This window comes from Xenopus laevis, chromosome 5L, assembly GCF_017654675.1.
Source record: "Xenopus laevis strain J_2021 chromosome 5L, Xenopus_laevis_v10.1, whole genome shotgun sequence".
In the NCBI taxonomy this organism is placed as follows: domain Eukaryota; kingdom Metazoa; phylum Chordata; class Amphibia; order Anura; family Pipidae; genus Xenopus; species Xenopus laevis.
Genome location: NC_054379.1, coordinates 114,372,267 through 114,390,661, shown reverse-complemented (window position 1 = coordinate 114,390,661; position 18,395 = coordinate 114,372,267). Strand labels below are relative to the sequence as shown.

The 18,395-nt window shown below is 39.3% G+C and overlaps 1 protein-coding gene and 2 long non-coding RNA genes across 5 annotated transcripts; 2 read left to right on the top strand and 1 right to left on the bottom strand.

The window, feature by feature from the left end:
• The first annotated feature begins 1,203 nt into the window (after positions 1-1,203).
• Positions 1,204-3,053, top strand: LOC121393793. The gene is made up of 2 exons (XR_005961364.1): positions 1,204-1,621; positions 2,010-3,053. It is a non-coding gene; the product is annotated as an uncharacterized LOC121393793 (long non-coding RNA).
• On the bottom strand, positions 2,579-14,526 carry dcun1d1.L (DCN1, defective in cullin neddylation 1, domain containing 1 L homeolog). 3 transcript variants are annotated; one of them, XM_018261803.2, is made up of 7 exons: positions 14,354-14,526; positions 12,418-12,634; positions 8,000-8,168; positions 6,563-6,693; positions 5,780-5,862; positions 5,525-5,621; positions 2,579-3,511 (listed from the first exon to the last, which is right to left on the bottom strand). In XM_018261803.2, the coding sequence occupies exons 2-7, from the start codon at positions 12,590-12,592 to the stop codon at positions 3,432-3,434; spliced, it is 735 nt and encodes a 244-aa protein (XP_018117292.1). In that variant the 5' UTR covers positions 12,593-12,634; positions 14,354-14,526; the 3' UTR covers positions 2,579-3,431.
• Positions 14,288-16,334, top strand: LOC121393794. Its single transcript, XR_005961365.1, has 2 exons — positions 14,288-14,412; positions 15,854-16,334. It is a non-coding gene; the product is annotated as an uncharacterized LOC121393794 (long non-coding RNA).
• Positions 16,335-18,395: the final 2,061 nt, after the last annotated feature.

Here is an 18,395-nt window from a genome sequence, read left to right as displayed (position 1 = left end):
TATCAGCTTTTCAGCCCCTGCAGTTTTATCCGGAGCCCCCATAACTGATTCCTCCACAGCTCCAGCTAGGGCAATAAATCTGTATTTACTCCAAACTGGGTTTCTAGAAGTATCTAGCAGAGCAAATATATCCCAAAATCTTACCCTTCAGGCTGGGTGCCCCAAGTATGGCTTTGGATCCCCCACGAGGGGCAATCTCAACAGTTTTTTCTAAATGAAACAATGGAAACTCTTTCTCAATTCCTGGTGTGAGGTTAAGCCCAGACAGGCCCCATTAAGGTGTATAATTAGGATAAATTCCAGCAGAACATATACTTATATACAGTGGGGATCATTTATCAACACTGGGCAAAATTGCCTGTGGGCAGTTACCCATGGCAACCAATCAAATTGCTGCATTCATTGTTCTCCCTGCAGCTGCCTGAAACAAGCCAAGCACTGATTGGTTGCTATGGGTTTCTGCCCACAGGCAATTTTGCCCAGAGTTGATAAATGAGCCCCAGTATGTCAAGAGCCAAAGGGGATTCTTCATAAATACATTTAGTAAATGTTAAACCAAGAATGTTTTTTTGAGTGCATTTTTTTTTATAAAATTCATGTTCAGCGTGAATCTCAATCGGGGGAAATTGACAAAAATGTTATACTTGCGGCGACTTATTCACAGACCAATTTTCTGTCATTTTTCTGCCTCTGACAATTTTAAAAAAATGTAATTAAAATGTAGATGTGTCATATGGACGACCTTTTTGCGAATTAGTCATACCCACAACATTTTTTTCTGCCAAAATGTCTCCACCATAATGAAAATGTCAGGGGGAAAATGTTGTTAAGTTAAATTTGGTTTAAGTCAGTATAATGAAATTCTTTGTCACAGAAACGACACTCATGGTACAATAACGACAGTTTTTTTTAAAGGGGTTCTTCACCTTTAAATCAACTTTTTGTATGGAGTAGACAGTGATATTCTGAGACCATTTGTAATTGGTTTTCATGTTTTAGGATTTGTGGATTTTGAGTTATTTCGTTTTTTATTCAGCAGCTCTCCAGTTTGCGGTTTCAGCAGTCTGGTTGCTAGGGTTCAAATTACCTAAGCAACCATGCACTGATTTGAATAAGAGACTGGAATATGAATAGGAGAGTCCCGAATAGAAAGATAAGCAATACAAAGTAGCAATAACAATAGATTTGTAGCCTTACACAGCTTTTGTTTTTAGATGGGGTCAGTGACCCCCATTTGAAAGCTGGAAAGAATTAGAAAAAGAAGGGAAATGATTCAACTAAAAAATGAAGATTAATTGAAAAGTTTCTTAGAATTGTCCATTATATAACATACTAAAAGTTAACTTGAAGGTGAACCACCCCTTTAACATGTATACAACACTTTAAAATTTGGCGGCATTGTGACAAATCCATAAGACTATAAGATACCTTCTGTGAATTTGCAAATTTTAAGAACTGTGTACTTATTGACGCTTTTCTGCATCCCTCCAGTGACTCAAGCTGCTAACCGAGACCTGCACTCTTTTGAGCCCAGAATTACTTACAATTTTACTTGCTGAGAAGGAAGACAAATGTACTGTGCCCCAAACTACTGAAGGATCGCTCTGCCCATAAGCTCAATGTAAGATAATCAGCTCTCCACATTCAGAAAAGATAAGCCACACTAGAGCGTCAGTACCTATAAATTAGGGTGGCCTGGGAGGATGGCTAAATATAGAGTGCACCTCCTTCTACAACACTACTGACACTTTCCTATCAATTATAAGAACGTTTGAGTATCACTTTACAGTTCACGGTCAGGTTTCTTGCTCTTTAATACCCGAGTGAGAATGTAAAGCAGATAGTTCAGCTAAGGCATAGCACTGAAATTAGAGAAACAGGAATATTAGTACAACAACAATAGCCTACATTATATTAGTTCCCCAAGAGGCTAACTTTATACCCCAACTTAATGAAGTATATCCTCCAGTTTCTGTATTGATACCAATCCAAAATCATGTGTCTTTTAGATGTGTGGCTGATTTCTGATGATGTCCTACCTATGTCCATCCCCAGCAGGTGAAGATGACAAGAGAGCAAGGAAAGTTGAGCAGTAACATAAAAGGCATTTAGCGAAAGGACAACTACACAAAAGGTTTTAGATAAATTAAAGGTTCTTATTTTCCATAACACAAGTAAACTATGAGTTCAAATCAAATGTCTGACAGCCCATGCTCTAAAACAAAATCTCCACTGTGTTTGCGATCGCAAAGGGTGCAGCATATTTCGGAGACAAGCTGGAGTTACAAGGATTTCCATTATTCCGAATCAGAATTTCTGGGTGACGCTGAAGTATACAGTAAGTTTTCAGAACTTAACACACTCTGATTATCTGACTTCATGGTAAACTGGGTACTCATATGAATTAAACAGAAATAAGCACCACTTACTGCTTGTAGAGAACAATAAAGCAGATATTTGCACTTCCAACAGTTTCTAGGCAAAGGGAAATCTATGTGCATTTGGAAAGCAATGGCAGACGGGATGGAATTCAATAAATGCTGAAAAAATTAGCAAAAGGATGGAACAAGGCTGATCATAAAGTAAGAAATGTTATTTTACTCATGGCAACCAAATGCATCATTCTTGTGTGAGAGCATTCCCAATAAGCCTGGCTAGAAAGCAAATGCTATTCATTCTGACACATAAAGGGATATCTAACAGAATAAAACCAATCAGTGCAATGCTTTAGAATGCAGTTTCCCTACTGCAACTATATGTATATACCTTTTTCTTTATATATGCTGCAGGGCTTTATAAGGCTCGTAGGGTATCTCGTACATAGCATGATGCTTCCATTTTGACACCAAGTTACTGAAAACGGGGGGGGGGGGAAATATTCTGAAGACTTTCCCCATTCCTCCATATACTTTAGATAACTACAAACCATGGTTTACCAACTCAGTTCTAAAGTGATATCCAGAATGGCAACCAACCAATATCTTCCCCTCCTAAAATGATAGACGAATCATTATTTATGAGGCGCGATCTGTGTTGTCCAAGAAAATTAAAAAGACGAAACCAGGTTGGAAGTAGCTTCACCATGGCTGTGATGATGTCAGCAGATGAAGGCAACATTGTGCTTTATATGAAAAAAGGCCAAGGGGTTAGTCTAAAATGTATGGGGGAGTAAACAGGTTCCATACATATGCGATGAAATCCACAGTTTGGAAACATGAAGTGAGAATTGCGCTCCAGGCTAGCAGAGAGGCCCAAACCACCAAAAGAACAAGTAGGATATGGTCTTATGATGTCTCCATAATGTCCTTCAACCCTCTGGAATTGCTATGAAGGCTGATGTTCAGTTCAATCCAGTCAGAAGAAACTGACTGTACAAATTTGTGTTGCGTCATTTTGTACAGACTATGTACATTCTATAAGGTTCCTTAGTGCTACACTGTTGTACTTTTTGTCCCTGCAATTTGAGGACGTGCAAATTCCACAAAGTCATCGATGAGAACTGGCCATGCTCCTAGAAAATAGAAAACGAATGCACGCAATAAACAAGCTGAGAAATACTTTGTCATGTTCAGTATGTACAACAATGGAGCCTGTGTATTAAAGGAATTGCTCAGTGTAAAAATAAAAACTGGGTAAATAGATTGTATGTGCATAATAAAAAAATGTTTCTAATACAGTTAATTAGCCAAAAATGTAATGTAAAAAAGGCTGGAGTGACTGGATGTCTAACATAATAGCCAGAACATTACTTCCTGCTTTTCAGCTCTCTTAGTTTCCAAAGATTGGTTACCAGGCAGTAACCAATCAGTGACTAGAGGGGGGGCATAACCCTTTGCTTTTGAATGTGACCTGAATGCTAAGGATCAATTGCAAACTCACTGAATAATTATGTCCCATGTGGCCCCCCCTTCAAGTCACTGACTAACTCAGAGTTCGAGAGCTGAAAAGCAGGAAGTATTCTGTTCTGTTAGTCATCCAGTCACTCCAGCCTTTATACATTACATTTTTGCCTAACTATATAAGAAACATATTTTATTTTGCACAGCCTATTTACCGAGTTTTTATTTTTACACTGTTCCTTTAAAGACTTGGACTTGTTTAATAGAATTACAGCTGCAGATCTTTGTGCGTTTTCTATACACGGCATATGATAAAAACCAGGACAAATATCATTTTGACTGTTCAGACAATTTCTACCATGGTTTTCCATTGGCATGATGGTAAAAAGGTTTCTATGGTGGATTGGCAAAACACTGAAAAGTCTACTCAATGCTAAAAGTTAAGGTTCAGGGCACACAGGCAGATTTGGGGAGATTAGTTGCCCGGGGACAAATCACCTCTTCTTGAGGGCGACCAATCTCCCCGAACTGCCTGTGTGCCCTGACCCTAAAGTAACAATTGTCTGACTTATTAAAAATCCTAACATTGGTTTTCGAGTCAAAACACGTGATCTCTGCTTGTTTTATACAGATATTCAAGAATGGCTTCCAGAAGCATCAGGGAGAGTAAATAGGCATTTTCAATAAATCTCATCACAGACAGCCTTTAGGCTGGGTCTCCCTACCACTGCACTAAGCCAGGGAATGGCATAAAATGAAATTATGCAGGACAAATTAACCCATCCAGTATCATACTTGCTGGTGGATGATCATGAACAAACCAGGACTCCTGGCAGCTAAGAGCCAAATGAAATTCAGTGTAAATGGATGAAAGTTTATGCAATTTCTAAAAAAAAAAAAAAATGCAGACACCTTATAGTGGATATAAGATAGGGAATTCTTCATAAACAAGGACCTAGAAGTATTCATGTCTTTGTAGGTAATACAAGAAGCTATAGCAAAAACAGCACAACAGTCATAAGCAGCAAAAATAGTAATATATTTTCCTGTATTTGAAGGAAAAGTTTTGTACTGTGCATATGCCAAGTCTGAATTTGCACAGGGGATACCTGGGAAGCAATGGCAGTGGCCCACCATGCAGAAAACTACCCTAGGCTGGTGTGGTATTTAAAGGAACTGGATAAATAGATAGAATGTGCAAAAAAAATGTTTTCAATATAGTTAGCCAGCCAAAAATGTAATGTATAAAGGCTGGATGTGTAACATAATAGCCAGAACACTACTTACTGCTTTGCAGCTCTCTTGGTTTCCACTGATTGGTTACCAGGCATTGGCCAATCAGTGACTTGAGGGGGGGGCACATGGGCTATAACTGTTGCTTTTGAATCTGAGCTGAATGCTAAGGATCAATTGCAAACTGACTGAACAGTTATGTCGCCATGTGGCCCCCCTTAAAGTCACTGACTAACTCAGAGTTAGAGCGCTGAAAAGCAGGAAGTAGTGTTTGTGCTGTTATATTAGACAGCTATATATTTTGCACAGTCTATTTTTTTATTTTTACACTGAACTGTTCCTTTTAAAGAGAAAAGCACTAGCAAGGGGTAAGTGACTGAGGCTTTTGTTTTAAATTAAGGTTATAAGAAAAATATCTTCATGTTTATAATAATGGGAAAATAAGCAAATACCTTCTTCATCATAGTTTGACATATCATCAGCTATCATCGTACTGAAATCTAGAAGAAGGTTCCATGTGTCCTTAGGTATTGATCGTTTATGGTGTTCCTACACAAAAGAAAGACATTTAATAAAAACATTACAATCCAAAGCAAGAATTAGAATTAGGTTTATATCAGTGCACTAAACAGAAGGGACAGAAACAAATGCTTTCCATTTCTCTATGGCAAAACTCAACACAGCACCAAAGGAACAGATTCACTTACCAATAAAAACTTGTTCCACAAATCTAGGAATTTAAATCTTCCACTTAGTACTAAATTCCAGTAGGCAATGGCCATTTCTAAATCTGAAAATGACATTTTCATGACATATGACATAATATTAATATTGACATAATGACATAATATTAGGAGTTTTTGTTCTAATGTACAGCAGCACACACTCTCCCACAACAAAAGCATTGTATGAATTTATTTTGAAAGAGAAAAAGCATGGTTTCCATACATAGCATGCACAAACAAAAAATCTAAAAAATGGCAAATAAACATCTCAACACAGCTTATTTTGCAACCAGACATAATCTTATACATATCTTATCATCTTATAGTGGTTTTAGAGTTGTTATATCAGGATATCCACTCATCAGCTCTGAGCTCCTGTAAGGTTAACAGACTATGCAGGCAACATTAGAGAAACCATTCTGCATAGTTCTCTCTGTGTCTCATTTAGATTTTAAAGCAGTGTCATCTGCCTCCATCTCAGTGCAGCTTTCTAAATCCCTCAGTAAGTAAATATGTGGGGCTGTCAGCTGTCTGACATAGCTCTTCCTTTAAGGCAGCACAGTATGTCCACGTGAGACTTCTGACAGCACCTGACATTTCTGGCCTCCAAAGAAATTCATCATTAGTTCTGTATTTAAGCATTTGCTGCAATATTTACCATTGAAGCTCCTAAGTAATCGGGGCACCTCTAGAATGTCATTAGTTTGAGGGCGCTCTGCAACACCTTTTATTATTATTAATATGTGCACAAAGTAATCAACTTACCTAGACCTTTCTGCCCTGGATTCTTTGCGAAGTTGAATGTAAACTGATAAAAATCCTTAAATCGCCCTGGCTCTTTTAACTCTTGCTCCATTTTTGGTATTTGTGCTTTTAACTTTTCTATGCTGTCACATCTATAAGAGAACAAGCATAGTATTAATATATTAAGCATATTTATTTGTATTTCTTTGTAAGCACTTTTACGTCTCCATCATCACTGTGTCTAATCACTGAACCTCCCCCGAGGAATTGCAAGATTCAGTCATGGAGATCATTATTCAGTTAACCAAGTGAAAAATGATTAACTGAATACTGCCATCACTTAATCTTTATTGGTTCCCTTTGAAATGTTATGTGTTTAATGGGGCTGTGTTTATTGTCACCTGACAGGGTTCATCATCATTTACAAGTTCAGTGATTTATTTGTTTTATACTCAGCCAAGCTTTCATATTATGCCACAGAGCTATAAACACTGAAGCTAGCCACAAAGTGGCTGATAATAGCTGCTGAATTGGCCCCTCTACAACGGGTCCGTAGCTTATTGGCCTGGATTTGCGGCAATCTGACTGCCTGCCCAGATTTCTGGCTGGCGATTGGTCAGGCTTGAAACTCCTGTCAGGTGAAAGAAAATATCAGCACAAAGTAAAACACTTTGCATTAGGGATGCACCGAATCCACTATTTTGTATTCGGCGGAACCCCCGAATCCTTTGCAAAAGATTCAGCCAAATACCGAACCGAATCCTAATTTGCATATGCAAATTAGGGGTGGGATGGGGAAAACATTTTTTACTTCCTTGTTTTGTGACAAAAAGTCACATGATTTCCTTCCCATTCCCTAATTTGCATATTCAGATTCGAATTCGGTTCAGCCTGGCAGAAGGATTCGGCCGAATCCTGCACCGAATCCTGGATTCGATGCATCCCTACTTTGCTTATTCATTCACAAAAGTTCTTGCATCTATATGTGCTTCTTGTAGCTTGCTTTTGTGTGTCACACTTACATACTCAACTCACTTTCACTCAATAAATTACACAATATTTTTTTGGTGTTACATTTATATATGTGAACACTGATATGCTGGAAATTAAGCCATTCACCCACACAAAAGGCATTGCAACTCGTGATTGACCAATGGGAACCCTACTGCATCCACACTGGTATATTGTGTACAAATTGTGGCACACAACTGAGGAGTCTGAGTCAGCATTGTCGCCCCATGTTTAACTACCAATATGAAAAAAAGGAATGCTCTGCAGACACCATAAAATATACATGCTGGCTGGTGTGTCTAAATATAAAAACGTAGACATATTTTCTCCCGGAAAAATATCAGCTCCTTCAAAAGAAATCCTTCTGATGTAAGCCTTGGCAACAAAGGCTACAAATGATAGTTCTTGACATATATATATCAGGCTACATTCCCATTCCCCACATACCCTAATTCTGTCATTCCATCCATAAACTCTTGCTTTGAAAACTCGCACTGTGTTGCTGCTCTGAATTTCCATGCAATAATTAGAACACTGGCGCTGGCTGGATCAAGGGCTAAATCGTCACAAAACTGTTGGATGCCATCTATCCCGATTTTATTTTCATCCAAAGGATCTAAATGACAAACAAGTGAAATAAACAAAAAAAGGGCATTACTTTGACTTATTTCTGTAACTTTTGCTTAATGACCAACACAAATATTAAAGGGATTCTGTTATGATTTTTATGGTGTCGTTTTTAATTCTAAACTACATTGTTTACACTGCAAATAATTCTCTCTACCATATAAAATGTAATTCCCGAACCAGCAAGTGTATTTTTTTTAGTTGTAATATTGGTGTGCAGGCCATTAGGCCATTTCGCCTGGTCATGTGCTTTCAGAAAGCGCCAGCACTTTCTGACAGGCTGTTGTTTCTCCTACTCAATGTAACTGAATGTGTTGCAGTGGGACTTGGATTTTACTATTGAGTGCTGTTCTTAGATCTATCAGGCAGCTGTTATCTTGTGTCAGGGAGCTGCTATCTGGTTACCTTCCCATTGTTCTGCTGTTAAGGTGGCCATACACGGGCCGATAAAAGCTGCCGGCTTATTGGCCCGTGTATGGGGCCCCCCCGACGGGCTTCCCCATCGAGATCTGGCTGAAAGTCGGCCAGATCTCGATCGGATGGGACTAAAAATCCTGTCGGATCGCGGCTGCATCTGTTCGTTGATGCAGTCCTGCGATCCGACTGCCCGTTCGTTAGGATCCGATCGTTGGGCCCTAGGGCCCATGATCAGATCAGCCCGATATTGCCCACCTCAAGGTGGGCATATCGGAGAGAGATCCACTCGTTTGGCGACATCGCCAAACGAGCGGATCTCTCCGTGTATGGCCACCTTTAGGCTGCTGGGGGAAAGGGAGGGGGTGATATTACTTCAACTTGCAGAAGAGCAGTAAAGAGTGACTGAAATTAATCAGAGCACAAGCCACATGACTGGGGGCAGCTGGGAAACTGACAATATGTCTAGCCCCATGTCAGATTTCAAAATTAAATTAAAAACAAATCAGATTTCTCTTGCTGGAGCAGCACTATTAACTGATGCATTTTGAAAAAAAACATGTTTTCCCATGACAGTATACCTTTAATATAAAGTAGATGCTCGTAATAATACCTGCAAAACATAAGCACCAAAGGAACAAGCAAAAGGCAGGTCAGGGTGGCAAATCTGTTATAACATGAGCATTCTATATACTGATCAAGCATACTATAAATTATGACATAAATCCAAAGTACACTAGAAAGCTGGCAGGTAGAACACTGGAGACTCACAATGGACACAGCACCAGAGATAGCAGCAAGGAACTAGTGTGATACATTGATATATTAAAACACTTGCATACTCTGTGGGGACTCCCAAGCGCTAAGGGAATCTGGATCTGCAGTATGCTTTTTTTTCATTTAACATTTTGACAGTCAAATGACATGTCCACTTGTTTGTTGCATGTCTTATATTTTAGCTGAAAATTACATTCTCTTCTCAATGATGTAACTCATGTGTTGTCTTGCGAGATCTTGGTTTTCGCACCAGGTTACCCATGTGGTCCAGATTTCGTCATTTTTATCCATTTTGCAGTGTATCATTGCAGTAAGTTTTCCATGGAGGACACCACCAGATTTTCCTTTTTACTTCTAGCAGTGTAGGGGTGCCTTCTTTCCATTTATGCACTATGTTTTTATAGGCGCCAGACTACTGTAACCAAGCTCTTTTTATGTTATTTTATTCAATAAATAGAATTGCATTATTGTCTTTTCTCTTCCGTTGCATCGAGTGGAGCAGATAGACTGCTGACAAGCTAATGCATGGAGAGACAAGATTAATGCCAAGGAACAGGATTGTGAGTATAACGAGAGAACAGTGCAGCAGAGATATAGCTTGAAGGAATCACGTGCTATTGTTGCTAGCACAAGATTATGCGGATAGCATCTACAGTTAGATTTTGTGATACACTACAATAAACTATATCCATTAGAATATCTTAAAGAGTTTGCCAATACAACATTGGCCATGGATTTCACAGTATTGGTGCAAATAACCCACTGGGTTGCTCACATTAAAGGTACAGTAACATAAAAAAATTAAAGTGTGTAAAGTAATAAAAATATAATGCAGTGTTGCCCTGCACCTGCAAAACGGATGCGTTTGCTTCAGAAACACTACTATTGTTTATTTAAATAAGCTGCTGTGTAGCAATGGGGACAACCATTCAAAGGAGAAAAGGCTCAGGTTACACAGCAGATAAACTCTGTAGAACATAATGGTGTTATTGGTTATCCACTATTTAAGCTGTGCCATAAGCCTTTTTTCAATTTTCGCTATTGCTACACAGCAGCTTGTGTACTGAATATGAACTATAGTAGTGTTTCTGAAGCAAACCGTTCCATTTACCAGTGCAGGGCAAAAGTACACCCGCACATCACTAGTAATCATGTCCCATTTTATTCACAGCAAACAACCTTGACAGCTTTTCCTCATACCAACCAATTTACCTCCATATGGGTAATACACTCACCCACAGACTTTTTGGCTATTTATTTATCTTTACTAAACTACTTTGTGAATATATTTGCAAATACATTTGTCTGCCAGGTTTTCTCTGCCACAGATGCCAAACTAACAAGCCTATATGTACAGTATACGGTATGCTTAATATATATATTTGCAAATTAGCACATCTCTTGCACTAAGATAGACATCAAGAAATAACGGTAAATGGAAATCTAAGTTCCTTTATTCCTCTGGCTTAATATCATTAGGTAATTTTCATGTCCTAATCTTTTTGAATTCTTCCTAAGCTACACACACATTTTATTAACTTGGGTCTACCAAAAAGTAGAACCTCCTAAACGGGTTCCTCAGTGGCATTAACAGGAGAAAACACATTTAAAAAGCATTTTTACGTTTTGCCTATTCATTGTTTTTCCATCAACCAATTAACCTCCGTACAAAGTTCCTCTAAGTTGTGAACTCGCACAGAAATTTTGAGTCCAGCACACACAACAAATTGTGCTGCGCACAAACAATTTTGCATTTATTCTGACAAGGAATGCACCAAATCCACTCTTTGGGATTCGGCCGAATCTTTCATGAAAGATTTGACCAAATACTGAACCGAATCCTAATTTCATCATCATCATCATTTATTTATATAGCGCTGTCAAGATACACAGTGCTTTATTTGCATATAGGAAGGGAAAAGCTGGGAAAAAATTTTTTTACTTCCTTGTTTTATGACAAAAAGTGACATGATTTCCCTTCCTGCACCTAATTTGCATATGCAAATCAGGATTCAGTTCGGTATTCAGCCAGTGAGCTTGCCATTAGCTTCAACGTCATTTGAGCGGTAACTACTAGTTTTCATTGAAACTTGACAGGATTCCACTGGCTGTAAAATGCCAGTAGAAAATACTTAATGAGCCCTATTGTTCTGTTTATGCACTTCAATCACTTAATATGCCAATGCTTCCAATGTTTGTGCCTGTTTCTAGAATACAAACTCATAGACCTAACTTACACGTGAAAGAACAACCTGGAAATGCTGAACTTGACAGTAGTCGTCAAGCAGTAAGTCATGGCAACCAATCAGGTGTTTGCTTTCATTGTGCTACCTGGCTGGATGAAAAAAAGTTCTGATTAGCTGCTATAGGTTACTGCTATGGGTTTGTAACCAAGCCCCTGTAAATATAAAATAATAGAAACTACAGCTCTGATATAATTCATCCTAACTCCTGTGTATGCTGTACCTGGGAGTACAGAATACTTCTTCACTGACAATTTAAGTATATTTATAAGGGATTCATTTGCCAGCCAATTAAAAACCTGTGAAGTAGCATGCAGTAGCATTGCTCATCTTTCTAGTAAGGTCCTTTCCTATTCATATTCCAGTCTCTTATTCAAAGCAATGCATGGTTGCTAGGGTAATTTGGACCTGTACTTCATTTCCCTTTCCTAGGAAGTTGTTTCATTTGGCTTGGAAGCGGCCTGGGATTGAATGCACCCTGCAAAAGAAAGTGGTGTGCCGAAGAAGAAATTCATTTTGAACATCCCACAGGACATGGGTTTTTTTGAACTTTTATAATCGGATTTGATTCCAGCTGGAGCTGATAGATAACATTAATAACCTGGCTGAAGACATCTGCTGGGTGTGGGTTTCAACTGACATGGAACTGGCAGATGCCTGCTTCCTTTCTTCTCACATGGTGGTGCAAAACTGCAGAAGATCTAGTTGTGGAGTGTGTCAGGGCCCTGTGGTCATCACAGATGTTGTGTGCTAGCAGAATTGCAGTTTTGCAGCAAAGGCGCACATATGCAACAATGTACTTACCTTTGTATCGGTTATAAAGCTGCTCTAGTTTTTTTCTGTCCAATAACCCCTTTACACTTTCCCGTATATAGAGTTCTGGGTTTTGAAAAAAGTTGTCCGTGGCAACATCTAGCTTCCATTCATTCTGGGACAGGCAACTCACGGCAGTCTTTTCGCTTGATTGTGTGAAAATCATAAACTGACGAACTTTATCTTTCTGCGAAGATTTCAACTTGTTCTGATCGAATTGAGAAAAGAGAAAAAAAAACGAAATCTTAAAAGCAGCAATCATTTCAAGTGCAAGTTCCTTTATTACAACAACATTACATGAAAAGAACAGAGCGACAGGAGCAGGGTCTAAAGTTCATTTTCCTTGTAGTCTTGGTGCAAATGATTAAGGATCAAAATAAAATGAGAACACGTTCTTACTGTTAGCAATGGCACTTGTAGCAGAAAATTTGCATCTCGGGAAATTAAACATTTTTCCGAGGAAAAATAAACTTGAAGTATGAATTACATAATTCCTTTATCAGAAGTCTTTACTGTTCTGGTTGTCACTAGGGTTACCAGCTGGCCATTAAAAACGATGCTTGATGCCAATGTTATTAATAGGAAAAAAACAGCAAGAATATAGGAAGGCCGGTATTTCTTTCCAGAAAATGGTGGCCACCCTAGTTGTTGCGACTTACTTTTATCCGATTGGTTCCCTCTTAATTCCCAATGAAGTTACACACAGGAAAATATAAACATAAGCTTCATTCTCCTTCCAAGTTCCAATGATATCCAAAAAGTAAAGCATTCACCCCCATTTTACCCTTAGCACCCATTGCACCACACACAACAGTTTGGAAACCACTGAATTAAATGGATGAGGCTCAAAAATAATACGTGTGTGTATCATATATATATATATAGATAGATAGAGATAGATAGATAGATAGATATAGATATATATATGATCAAGTGTCTGTACGAAACGCGTAAGGCTGTATCCGGATGTACCTTATAAACCTCTAATTGTTTTACAAGTCTGTCTGGAAGACTGGTGCCTGCTCCTCTACAATACCATATAAATACACAATATATAAACAAAACAGGTGCTCTACGGAGTCTTTGCATTTGTTGTTAAACTACAAGTTTGGCTGTCAGTGAATGATGGGAATTGCAGTGGCTGGACACTAACGTAAATAAACAAATAAGCAGCACATCCCTTTACGACTCCACAGCAAATATCTGACATTTTTGTCGGCTGTGAAGCATCTCACTGAGGGACAAATGCAGTGTTGTCAGCAGTCAGTAGACATTGCCTGGCAGCAGGAGAGCTTTATTGTGACACACACAGTTCTCAGCAATGCACAGAGCGAGCAGCCATCTTTTCCATAACTATAGCTGTATGTGTCCCTTCCTGTCCCAGTCACTTCCCTGCTAGTAAGAGCCCGGCTGCGGACACCTAATGACTAGGCCCCAAGACCCGAGGCTGGAGTAACAGCGGTGCCTTGTTTAGAGCTGCGCCGCCCGGTTTCCTTTGCCTGTCAGAACCTGCTGAAGGAAGGCTTGAACGGAGACCAGGCCCAGAATAAGACAGCGCTCTCCCTGTGGATATGGGCATCATGTGAAGCTCACTCACTCACCATGTTGGTGCTCGGCCTCCCGGTGAGTGTGAGTGGCGCTTTCCGCTCTCACGGGCTCTCTACGATCTCGCTCATGCGCAATGAGGCCGCGGCCTGCGGGAGAAGGAGAGCGGGGAGGCCGGGAACGGGGAGGCAGCGCGGGCCGCAGACACAGGCAACAACACTCTGTCCGCACACAGAAAGGGGCGGAGAGACTGCTGGGGAGAGCGACAGGGCAGCGAGTTACTGGGGGAGAAACACGTTATGGAATAGAGCGAGTGAGAAGCTGTCGGTATCCGAAAGTAAAAAAGACGCGACACGTCTGGTGGTGGGGAGAGTAGTGGCACCTGCTGGGGACGAATATTCCAGGGGATGGGACTGACTCCCACAGATAATGTGCTGCTGGGTCAGCTGTTGCTTTACTGTTTGTTATGTCCTATTCCCGCTCATTATTCACAACTCGTTCTATTTATACTCTCTCCTCCCTCAGTGCTGCACTTTATAATGCCCTACTGCTTAATGGCTGCCCCATGTACTGTTTAAAGTGGAGGAATGCAACCACTGTGGCTCCCAAATTCTTCTTCATGGGCTCCACAAATATCTTGCTTTGTTTGGCTTCTGACTTCTGTGGTATTGTACCAGCCTGGACTTTATTTTTCATTTTTGTTACAAGGTAACACATATATAGGACGGCTTTTTAGGAAATCTTTTTCACCCATGAGCAACATTCAGATGTAAAAATAGTTGTGGAGCAACACAAGCATGATACATTTTCATGGGCGGTTCAAAATAAGGGTTGTGATTGGCTAATGATAGCTCCTATGTGGATAGGGTTGCCATCCTGCCGGTATTTTACCAGCCTAGCTGGTAAAACACCTGCCGGGACCGGTTTTACAAATTTACTGGCAATGTAGTTGCCAGTAATTATTTGTAATATCAATTAAATATTTATCTTTTTTGCCAATTATAATAACATTGGGATCAACTATCATTTATACCGCCCAGGCCGGTAAAATACCGGCCAGGTAGCAACCCTATATGTGGACTTGCAGCCTATAGGAGACTCTGTTAGACAACACATCTGGTTTTTATGGAACCAAAACTTGCTTCCAAGTGTCCATGAAATTCAAAAATAAGCCCCTGCTTTGACACCACTGGGAGCAACAACCAAGGGGTTGGGGATAGGGTTGCCACCTGGCCAGTAGTTTAAAAATGATGCTTGATGCCAATGTTATAAATAGGAAAAAACAGCAAGAATATAGGAAGGCCGGTATTTTTATCCAGAAAAGGTAGCAACCCTACAACGAACAAAATGTTGCTCACGAGCTACTGGTCGGGGATCACTGCTTTAGCGCATCATTGATGTTCAAAAATAATGTTGCTCTGGGAGGGGAAATTAGCCTTAAACCTGGAGAAAAATGAAGCAAACTGATCCAGAACATGAAAAAAACCCACAAAATTAAATTTTGGAGGCAGCTTTTGTTAATTCTCTGGAGAATTGCACACTGCCAAATCCTGCTAAAAATTGTTCGGATTTGGTCAAATCCTGAACCAAATCTAGAATCTGGTGCCTCCGTAATACATATATATTCTTTGTAGTTTAATTGTGATAGCTGATATCCTTGCTAGGTTCAATGTGGAACTATTGCTTGTGCTGATCTGAGCAGCCAATACAAATGTGTATCCCTAGACATTTCAGTGGCTACAGGAATTGTTGGCCAACAATGAATTGTTTAGTTCCTAATTTACATTTAGTCATGTGCCAGTTCAGTTCATAAACAGTCTGAACTTCCAAAATTAAGTATAAATGTATGCATAAATGTATTTTACTATTTTTTTTTTTACAGACATACCAAATTCCACAGACTGAAAGGGAATCATGTGTCTTCTGCAGGGACCTTTTCCCTACCCTACTTGGGCACACGGTGATCCAACCCCATTGTGAAATGACAGATTCTGCAATATAAAATCCATCTGCTTTCTAGGGAATCTGCACACAGCCCATTATGGAAAGTAGAGTGACTTAGTCCCAGAATCCATTGCTTCACAGTGGAACAAGGTGAGGGAGGGGAGGCATTACACTGTGAACCTATGGGACATTGAGCAATGGTTTGTATGAGAAAAATTGCTTCCTATCATTTTGTGGAATCAGGGATGTCTATGTAAAAAAATAATTTATATCTGGAAGTTCAGATAGTATTCATGCACCTTTTCTACATAACGGACTGTGCTTGTGTAAATATGGGGTATTTTTCCCTTTAAATGCCTTGAGCAAAATGTTATATCTTGTGTGTAGATCCACACAATAGTTATTTTTGTTCTATCACACACATTTGTTTTTGTATTTTTTAAATCTATAGACCCCTCCACTTTAGGCTGCATAATGGTCCAGATTGGAGCCGGACTAGCAATTTTTGGATTCTGGCAGATGCCATATGGGGCTATTTGGGCCTCTGTGTACTGTTAAATTCTAGGGCCTATTTTTAGTTCCAGGCCTGGTCCAGATTACTTTTTGCAGAGCTCAGATCTGATTTCAATAAGAGACTGGAAAATGAATAGGAGAATCCTGAATAGAAGGATGAGTAATAAAAATGAGCAATAACAATACATTTGTAGCCTTACGGAGCATTTGCTTTTTAGAACGGGTCAGCGACGGCCATTTGAAAGCTGAAAAGAGGCAGAAGAAAAAGGCAAATAATTACACAACTATATAAAAAAAATAACGAAAACCAATTAAAAAGTTGCTTAGAATTGGCCATTCTATAACATACTAAAAGTTACCTTAAAGGTGAACCACCCCTTTAAGTGAATTTTATTAAGGCTTCCATTTTTAGTCCAACATTTGGTTAGTTAGGCCAAGCCTTAGCTAATAGCAAAGATTGGTCAATTTAAAATAGTTGGGAACTCGCAAAACTTCACAATTCGAAATTTATTGAAAAAGTCAAAGTTTTTTTCTGCAGGTGAATAGTCCTTATTCGTTCGAACTGGAATATTACAAATCGAAGTAATAGCGCATTCGATCGAATTTGGATCAAAGTTTTTTTGTTTGTTTTTTTAAAACTTTGATTTTTCAAAGTCCACCAATTGACTGGTGGACCTATCAGTGAAAAAGCAATCAATATGACCTATAGGTTTAATGTACATCAATATTTTTAAGAGTATTTTTATTAGTTTGAGTACCGTAACCCTTTAATGTTAACCCAGCTCCACAAACTCCTGGATTACTCCCAGAAGTACTTACTTACAGATCTTTGTTTTGTTTCAAGCAGGTTATCATTTCTAATTTCTCATACTCCTTTTATCTGGATATGACATCAATGAATTAAAGTTAAGCTGGAGGGTTTACAGTCTCAACTAGGCAATTATATGCCTCTAAATTTGCGAGCAGCATGGGGATATTTAAAGGGTTTTTTATGTCCTGTAGAGCTAACAGTAGTTGTTAGCATGGTTTATTAAGTATGAATCATTGCAATCAATTTTACTAGCTTTTCATGATGCAGTAAATGTGAAGTTACCCAGTGGTTATTCTGTCATGGCTTGATACACTGCCACAATGTTTACTAGGATCTGAGTGGTGTGCACAGGGTTGCACAAAAATTCTTTTTTTCATTCAGTTTATTAATGACTAAAAGTAGGGGCATTGAAAAGCAATGTATCTGTGTTTGGTGATGCGTTAAAGGAGAAGGAAAGCTCCAAGATGGTTTATTGCCAACAGATTAGCTGCAATAGTGCAAGCTAGAATGCTATATTTATTCTGTAGAGTGCATTTCCATACCTGAATAAACAGCTCTAGATACTGTGTCTGTTTGTTGAGGATAGAAGCTGCCAAATAACCTTGGTATGACATCACTTCCTGCCTGAGTCTCTCCCTGCTCACTTACAGCTCTGAGCTCAGATTACAGCAGGGATAGGAGGAGGGAGGGGGAGAGGAGCAAACTGAGCATGCTCAAGTCCTGCCCTGGAGGTTTATGCTGAAAACAGGAAGCCTGATACAGAGACCCATGTGTACACAATAAAAGGAAAGAAATGCTGTGTTTCTTTTGACAGAGGACTCAGAGCAGCATTACTTTTAGGGTTAACTGGTATATTTATATAGACCTTTCTGATAAAGCTTACTTAATTTTAGCCATTCCTTCTCCTTTAAAAGTAATTGAATCCATCCAGGATGTGTCATTGTTGTAGAAGGATCTGAACAAACTGGCAATCCAGGCAGTTACATGGCAGAAGTTGATAGATGTAAGGTAGCACTTAGGATTTAAAACCGTGTAAAATACTAATATCCTTAATGGGACTTATATAAGAGAATAATTAATGCAGAAGGACATAGGAGTAGCAGCCAGGGCCATAGTTTAAAGTACCATTTCTATAGTCTCCATAATGAGTGCTAAA